Genomic DNA, 8,893 nt, shown 5'->3' on the forward strand with positions numbered 1-8,893 from the left:
GAACTTAAGAGAGCTTATACTTCTATTGCTGAYTGTAGAGATAACTTAAGAATTTTTATGAATTTGCATCATAAAAGATTGAAAGATTAATAAATGATCATGACTAGAATCTGTTCAGTTTCATCAACTTTTGTGTTTTAAATAAAATACACGTTAGGAAATTAAAAGCTTTAGTAGCTTTAGCAGATATATAGTAAATACGCATGCTTGTGTAAAATTAGTTTGCAGAAGATTTGGGATTAGTAGAAGCYGAAATTGTTATTGATATTTGTTTGCTCTAGATAGCTGGTGCTCTTAAAACGTGAATAATGCTTGCCAAAAATGCTTAGTTCTCATGGCATGTAGAGGTCTTACCTCTCATCGATTTTTCCAAAAGAATGTGTGTCTCAGGGCTGTAGCAATACTATTTTGGTACTCTTCTTCAGTGATGATGAGGGTCTTGTTCCCTGACTGATGCAGACAGAGCTTTAACTGTGGTGGTGGTTGACCAGTGTCTGAACTTGAGTCATACCTGATTTAAGTCACAATGTCACCTGATCTCGATGTAGTATATAAAATATAAAATATTGCTGATTGATACCTTACAGAAGTGGACAGAATATAACTGTGTATTGTCTTTTGCCAGTGTATTCCACCTTAATTACAGATCATAACAAGCAGCATCTTTCCATCTTTTTATGTGAATTCTCAAACTTGTCTTCTCTTTCCGCGTAAGCTTTTTTGGCCTTTAGGAGTTCATGGCTGTTCCATGTTGTCTTTGCTGGCACAATGCCATCAAGTAGATACACATTCACATGAAAAATGGTTGCCTAAAGGTTAGCTACTGAAAAAAGGAAATAATGCATTTGGGACATAGCTGTGTACTGCACTTCATCCTTTTTCTAAAATTTTCTGTCTTATTGGTATAGTAGAATGTATTATTAGATTAATCACTGCTTCTTTGAACCCAACTGGTAATGAAACTAATCCTTTCTATCTGCTTTTCCAAGAGACTGTCCTGCTTATGCTCAAGGGCGTATGTGAGTCGGTCATTGCTATTGTAACACTTTGGAAATAAAAGTAAGATAAATAATGTGTGGTATTTTACTCCTGTAGAGCTGCCAAGAACATGTCACATAGTGTTTGATGYGTTTGATGTCCTTTTTGACTTGGCTGGAATCAAATCCTGCAGAGGGAGTGCAGTTTYGCAGGGGGGAAAGAGAGGCATTTATGAGAATATAGATGATTCTGGTTTTTAAGAAAAGATTTATASGAACTAGAAAAAGTAGTTTTGGTTCTGGATTTTAGACTAGCAAATTCTCAACCAARAATATCAAAAGGAGTTGGGTTGTTCTGAGTACTTTGAAAAATCAGCCACATTACAGATAGTGTCTTTCTTTTAAGAAACTGATAATGTTGAAGTATCAAGGGGAAATAAGAAAGTATATAATCACACATAAGTGAGTTTTAATCCAACTTCTGTGATTCTAACTGCTCTATTTGGTGTCTAGTTAATACAGTTGCAGGCTGCTGTTGCCTCACTAGGCCAGACAATTTTCAGCCCTTTTATAGGGAAAGCATTGAGTGTACTTTGTCAAACTGGTTTTTGAATGAAAAGGGAATGTAAGTACATGTAAGGTATTTTATGTGGTTGAGACAAAATTATATCGGTGCAGTAGCTAAATTTAAGTTATGTATACAAAAGTATTGATAGTGTATATGATATATCAGGAAAATTTGCAACCTGATTTAAACTTAAAATTAGATTGTCTCTTCAAAAATACACATAGCAGTGGTACTTCTGGGTATTTTACAAGGTCAAACTGTGGTAATTGATTTAAAAAGATAGTCTAAAAGTAAGACGATTTATTTTAATGTCTGGCAGGTCCATACTTATATGAAAGAAATTAAACTTTAGAATGTTGTTTTAAGGATGGTGTGTAATATACACACACAGACTCTTCTGTTAACTTAGTTTAAAAAAATAGCCATTCCTCATTACTAGTCTTTTTTTTTTCTCATAGATATCTGTAGAGCGATTGAGTTGCTGGAAAAATTACAGAGAAGTGGAGAAGTGCCACCACAAAAACTACAGGCTTTGCAAAGGGTCCTTCAAAGTGAATTCTGTAATGCTGTAAGGGAGGTAAGTTAACATGTAAGCAATCACCTTAATTTTAAAAAATAGTACATTATGCTTTTCTCTTTGCATGCAGTACAATAATCTGTTTTTTTTCTTATTTTAAACTGTTTGACTTAGGAAGCTTAATAGAACATGCATAGAGCTATGTAGAGCGTACAGACTTACATTAAAAAGGTCAAAAGAAAACAAATGGAGATAGTGCAGGTGTATTAATGGATCAGAAAATTTGTTTTTTTGGATGTTATTTTGAGACTGCCATTACTAGCAATTAGCAGACTTTTATCCTGTTGGCATGTAAGAATGAACAAAGCATGTATTTGCTCTGTTGCTTTAAATCTTAGCAGGAATCATTATCATGATAACTTTGCACCTCCTCATCTTCATTCTAGATGTTCTTTCAGAGATTTTAGGTGATGGAATGTGCCCTGCGATAGTTTTCAGTGGTGGTACTACCACTGATGATTACAGGAATGCTTTAGATGATCTATATGTAGGCATAGAAGTTGTCTTARTGTTTTCATCCTATCAGACAATATATGTTTATTTCCTGGCAAATCCAAATGATTGGCAGGTGGATTTGAGTTTGCTCTCAGTGCAAGCACCTCCTTAGCATTAGTATTCTTACCACCACTGTGTTTTCATAGATTTTTTTTTTTTTTTTTTTTTTTTTTTTTTTTTTTTTTTTTTGGGTGAGGTGTTTGGTCAATTGCATCAGTTGAGTGTTTAGGGAAGGGGTCAGTTGTGGAAAGAGCTTTGAAGGGCTGTCCTTAAGTGATTTTTGCATGAATCTGTATTGAAGAGTTCCAACTTGGATCAAACAAGAAGGTAGTCATCTGTGTCTCCAGTCAGATTTGTTACACTAGCCATAGGCACTTCTATGTTCATGACAGAATCTGAATGCTGTGGAAGGAGGGAGTGCTTGGACTAAGACTTAGAGGTGGCTTGATTATATACTGAGCAAAAAGATGTTGACAGAGGAGTTTTTGTTTAGGTATGGTGAGTTCTCACTTGACACCTTGTAATGGACTGGGAATATTTTTTTTTTTATTAGAGGTCTAGGCTTCTTATTTTACATRTTCAAGTTATAACTGGTAGTGTGTCATATGATCTAAGCACAAGATTTCTCATTTTTCTTCATACTAAAGTTGTTTTGTCCCTAAAGGTCTATGAACATGTGTATGAAACTGTGGACATCAGCAGTAGCCCTGAAGTCAGAGCTAATGCAACAGCAAAGGTAAAAGCCAAATAATAACTTGAGAAAAGTTTGATACCCTTCTTTCTGCTTGTAATGTAACAAAATGAAGGGCATTATCTCATTGTCTAGTAAAAATGGATAAATGTAATSCATCATTACAAAGTATAACAAAAGACTTGTTATTTTTAAAGATTTCCATTTTAATTTTATTCCTTGGGTTTTTAATTTTTTTATGCTGATGTTATATTAATCTTGTTTGTCTTAATATTTAAATACTTTGAAATAGAAACACTCTTTTAAACTGCTTACTGTCTCTAGCTAAGGAGTCTATTTTTAATTTCTAATAAATAGGAAAAACTTGTTTCTTACAGGCTACTGTAGCTGCATTTGCTGCCAGTGAAGGTCATTCCCATCCCAGAGTGGTTGAACTGCCAAAAACTGAAGAAGGTCTTGGATTCAACATTATGGGAGGCAAAGAACAAAATTCTCCAATCTATATCTCTCGAATTATCCCAGGCGGTATAGCTGATAGACATGGGGGCCTGAAACGTGGAGACCAGCTTCTTTCTGTGAACGGAGTGGTAGGAATTGGTTTTTGCTTTATGTAGCAGTAACTGTTTATTTCCACTTGAGGGCATACAGAGAATATATACACTCTCCAGCTCGATGTCRTCTTTTACTCTGAACAAAATTACTGCTGCTTTTTTTTCTCTCTTATAAGAACAACCTTAGGTTTCTAAAGGGTTGTGTACCCTAAGAGTTATTTTGTTATGCCATGGTCTATGTAAACTGGGAGATGTGCTATTTAGGTGAATATTTCAGATTCTGAGAGGTTATATAAATCTAGTCAAAGTATTGTTTTATGAAATAGTATTAAAATGCCCTTATGGCTTCCTGTTTTATCCATGTTTGATGCAAATCTTAATATACTTTTCTGTACCTTCTAAGGTAAATAGTAAAGTATGCTATAGTGCCTTAGACTGAAATTCTTTGATATCATTATCCTAATAAAAATGCTAGTGCATAATGAAGGCTGTAGCAAGTCAGAATTACAAGGTAGTATTACCTTTAGTTATGTGATAGTTACACTTAAGTACTGGGCGTCAAAAACCAAACTTTCTAGCTTATTTTGAGGAATATGTGTCTTAAGTGTTACTGTGGATATTTATTTTTAATAATGATCTGGAGAATTACAATACAAAAAGAAAAACTTGAGGTGACTAGAAAGAGGAGGCTGTAGATAGGCTTTGATTTAAGATGCAAAAATATCTCTCTAACTTTTGGGTTTATTTTCAGATGCTTTTATCATATGTTAGCATAAAATTCATGTTCTCTACGTCTATAAACACAATTTTATTTTAAAACTGAGGGTAAAACTATGTCCTCTGCAATATTTTTGACATGTGAAAGAAATGTGTACTTGCTGGGTGTCTTGTACTCTGGAAAGTACCTGCTAGTACAGATCTGTGGCATACTTGGTTTCTGACTATTGTCTGGCATTAATATTCCTACTGTCCTTTTCAGGAGACGTAGGAGAAATCATGGCCATGGTGATGCAACYGTCCTTGGCCTCACCTGCCTGTTACTTTGAAGTATCAAGGGGCAGGTATAGAACTGTCCTTAAATGAAGCATTCCTTGCCCACAGACTCTAAACAAACGCACACCCCCCACCCTCAGCAAGACTGACCATGACTATCAATCAAACAGTTGATACTACTGACAATGACTGTATGTGTGTGCATGTAGATCTGTATAAATATATATAGGCCTCTATGTGTCTGTGTGCACATCTGTACCATTATAAGAATAYGGTAAGGGAGTGCTTAAAATACTTCTGACAATGTAAAAGTGATCTTGGAGGAAGAATCTTCATTCTGTTTTCAGATAGATTCCTATCAACTTAATGCATGTGTAGGGCAGCCATTGTTGTTTAATAATTGTAAATGCTGATGTAATTCTTAAACAATTTTTACTGTGCTGCTGCCAAGACTACAATTAATGCTTCTTAAAACAAGTATTGTTTTTCACTGGGAGATTTTAAGTGTACTCCAGAACATTAGGTAGTTTGCTGTAATTAAACATAGAACTTTACAAACTTTTCATTCTCAGTTTTAAACAGAACAGCTTCCACATCCACTTGAATAACAAAAATGAAATCATTCAAATGTATGTATTGTCCAAAGGAAAAAAATAGAAGTAGCTTGTATGTGGTGTGCGTGTGTTTTTTTTTTTTTTTTTTAATTGTTGGCTGTCTTTCTGTAATTTCATAGTAATGGGGAAACCCCCTATTCAACAGGTATATCACCTGCCTTCTAGCTTTAGTAGCATGGTAGGCTTGGGATAATCCCATCATTGTGCTTGACAAGTGTGGGGGAAATCAGTTTTTCCCATAAAGAGTATAATATACAGAAATTTATATTTGGATGCTGTACTTGACAATTGTTGCTCAAGTATCGTAATTAGATTAATGTAGTAACCCTAACAAATTTCTCAGAGTTGATTTAGGAAAGTATTAATCTGTTCTTGTTTAGTTGAATTTAGCTTATTTTTTTGTTAGCTTGGGGCAAATTAACTTGGGTACATTACATTTCTTATGGGGCAAGAATGTGTATGCAGCCAGAAGATTAGTAATATACTGCATGTTAGCTGCTCTGTTGCAGGTGACTCAGTATGTGCTCTCTTGCCTTGCCATAATACAGGATTATATCAAGAAAGCAGCTGTCTTGCAGTATTCTGTGGGTTCTGTCATCAGCTAAATGCAAATTGAAGATGGCTATTGAATTTAAAATTTGTGATGAAAGAAGAAAAATAATCAATGTTCTGAAGTCATTGGTTTTTTTAAGTGTAATTTTTTTAGGTGTCTTGTCTTATGTTCTCCTTATTTCACTTACTAAGTGTAAATACAGAATCTAATAGTTCAGCATAAGGCTAACCCAAAAGATTTGCATTGCTCTTACTAGTACTTTTTTTTTTAAATCAGTATATTCATCATCACCTCTTGCTTAATGATTTGCCGAAGGATAAATCCTGAACTTGGATGACATTACCCACGTGCAGTTTTGAAACTAATGTACTTTAATAGATCATATAAAAGTTTTACAAAAAAAAGATGAAACTGTTTTCACATTGTATATTCTTTACTAATAAACTTAATGATTTATGCTTTTCAGAGTGTTGAAGGTGAACACCATGAAAAAGCTGTAGAACTGCTGAAAGCGGCTCAAGGAAAGGTTAAATTAGTTGTACGATACACACCAAAGGTTCTGGAAGAAATGGAGTCAAGATTTGAAAAAATGAGATCAGCAAAACGCAGGCAGCAAAACTAACTTTGTATGTGATAATTTAAAGAGAAAATATATTCCAGTTACACTTTATAATTTGCTTTGTGACTCAGTTGATCTACTGTCTAGGCTACAAAAGACACTGTTCTTTTCATAGAATTGCAGAATTGTTGAGGTTGGAAGGGACCTCTAGAAATCRTTTGGTCCAACCACCTGCTCAAACTCCTTTGAGTCAGCTAGAGCAGGTTGCTCAGGACTGTGTTCAGTCAGGTTTTGAACAACTCCAAGGATGGATACTCCACAGCCTCTTTGGGCAGCCTGGTCTAGTGTTCAGCCACCCTCACAGTAAAAAATTCTTTGTTTAAGCAGAATTTCCTGTATTTCAGTTTGTGTCCATTGCCTTTTATTCTTTCACTGGGCACCACTAAGAAGAGTCTGGCTCTATCTTCTTTATGCCCTCCCATAAGGTGCTTATACACTCTGATAAGATTTCCCGGAGCCTTCTCTTCTCCGGGCTGAAAAGTCCCAACTCTCTCAGCCTCTCATCATATGTTGGATGCTCCAATCGCTTAATCATCTTTGTGGCCCTTTGCTGGACTTACTCCAGTAAGTCTGTCTCTCTTTTCCTGGGCATCCCAGAATTGGGCGCAGCACTCTAGATGTGGCCACCAATACTGAGCACAGGGGAAGGAGCAACTCCCTCAGCCTGCCACCAGCTCTTTACCTAACTCGGCCCGGGAGGCTTTTGACTTCCTTTGCTGCAACGGCATGTTGTTGGCTCGTGGTCAGGTTGTTTACCAGGACCCACTGGTCCTTCTCTGCAAAGCTGCTCTCCAGCCAGTCAGTCAGTCACCAGCCTGTACTACTGCAGGGGTTATTCCTCCTGGGGCAGGACTTTGCACTTCCTTTTGAACTTCATGAAGTTCTCTGCCTGTTTCTCCAGCCTGTTGAGGTCCCTCTGAATGACAGCCCAGTAAGTCCTCCCAGTTTGGTGTTGTCTACAAACAGTTCACTGTCCCATCATTCAGGTCACTAATGAAGATGTTGAGCAGTATTGACCCCAGTATCAACCCCTTGGGCACATCACTAGTGACTGGCTTCTGGCTGGACTTTGTGCAGCTGATCATAACTCTTTAAACCTGGCAGTACAGCCTTTCTCAAAATGTTTGTTTTCTGTTTCCATGTGGTTTTCACTGTTTAAAAATGTGTACTTTTAAAACGGCCTAAGATATCCTGAGAAAGCACGTATGTTGATGTTTCTATTGAGTTGATTTTTTACAAATCTTTTTCAGGTTAGAACCTTTAAGCATGAAACAAACTTAAAGATTTTTTTCAAAGGCATTTAATAAGAGATTTCTACAGTTGACATTTTTTTTTAACACTACTTTTTTGGCATTATTTAAAACTGATTCCGCAGGGTTTTTTGCTAAATGGTTTTGAAAGCAAAGATTATGTAGCAGGATTTTGGCACTTTTCTTAAAACATGTTGTATATCAACTGCAAAAACCTAATCATGATCTACTGTGTAGCTGATAATGATACTAGATTTTGTAATTTTTTGAGTACATTATTTTTACACTTCTGCTAAATCATAACTCGTTACTCTGAAAACTTTATTACCTCGCTTGTAAATAATTTACAATTGGTGTTCACTTATGACTTTGTAATAGCTGACATTTAAAAATTTGCAACAATCATTCCTGTAATTTATATTATTTTGTACTAATTTTGGAGAAGTTAAGGGARAAAGATGTAATTGTGATTGCAGTCCTGGATTGACTCTCTAAAAGTATTTTTGTATTCAGAAAAAGCAAAATATGTTAATGCAGTTCAGAAGGAATTCCAGTTGTTTCCCTGACTTCCTGCTGTTTTTAAAAAAACACATTCATCTTAATTGTCATACCTCTGTTGCGCTTTCAGTATATTCAGTTGTAATCTTCTCTTGAAGGGTGACTGTACAAGATTTTGARTAGTTAGTACCTAAATTACTGTCATGTTTGTAAGAGTGAAATTTTTTAAGCTTATATGCCAAGTTCCCAGAAAAGTTCAAATGTCAGGGAATTCATCACTGACTGCTTCTGATTAGAGGATACTTGTTTGTACTGCAGAAGTAGTAGCATCAACATGCATATAAAACTTGATGTGGAATGATGCAGTAAATAGTAAGGAAATCTCCAGGTATAAGCAATTAATGTTTTATCTCAAGCATGTTTGATGGAAGCATTGTTATTGTATGCCATACTGAAGAAACTGTTTTTCTGGATAGTGGGACACCTCTTGGAATCTACCAGGTTTGG

General features: G+C 35.7%; 1 protein-coding gene across 1 annotated transcript; it reads left to right on the plus strand.

Moving 5' to 3' along the window:
- The first annotated feature begins 526 nt into the window (after positions 1 to 526).
- Positions 527 to 6,692, plus strand: LIN7C (lin-7 cell polarity scaffold C). Its single transcript, XM_085300983.1, has 5 exons — positions 527 to 544; positions 1,985 to 2,122; positions 3,282 to 3,353; positions 3,686 to 3,895; positions 6,486 to 6,692. The coding sequence occupies exons 1-5, from the start codon at positions 527 to 529 to the stop codon at positions 6,639 to 6,641; spliced, it is 594 nt and encodes a 197-aa protein (XP_085157109.1). The 3' UTR covers positions 6,642 to 6,692.
- The last annotated feature ends 2,201 nt before the right edge of the window (positions 6,693 to 8,893 follow it).

Source organism: Rhea americana, unplaced genomic scaffold (genome assembly GCF_003343005.1).
Source record: "Rhea americana isolate MKP2758 unplaced genomic scaffold, rheAme1 scaffold_17, whole genome shotgun sequence".
Taxonomy (NCBI): Eukaryota; Metazoa; Chordata; class Aves; order Rheiformes; family Rheidae; genus Rhea; species Rhea americana.

Bases quoted from the DNA above. Each gene is read 5' to 3' on its own strand.
- LIN7C (XM_085300983.1), top strand. The intron at 2,123-3,281 runs GTAAGTTAACAT...TTGTCCCTAAAG, and splicing joins TCTGTAATGCTGTAAGGGAG to GTCTATGAACATGTGTATGA. The intron at 3,896-6,485 runs GTAGGAATTGGT...TATGCTTTTCAG, and splicing joins TTCTTTCTGTGAACGGAGTG to AGTGTTGAAGGTGAACACCA.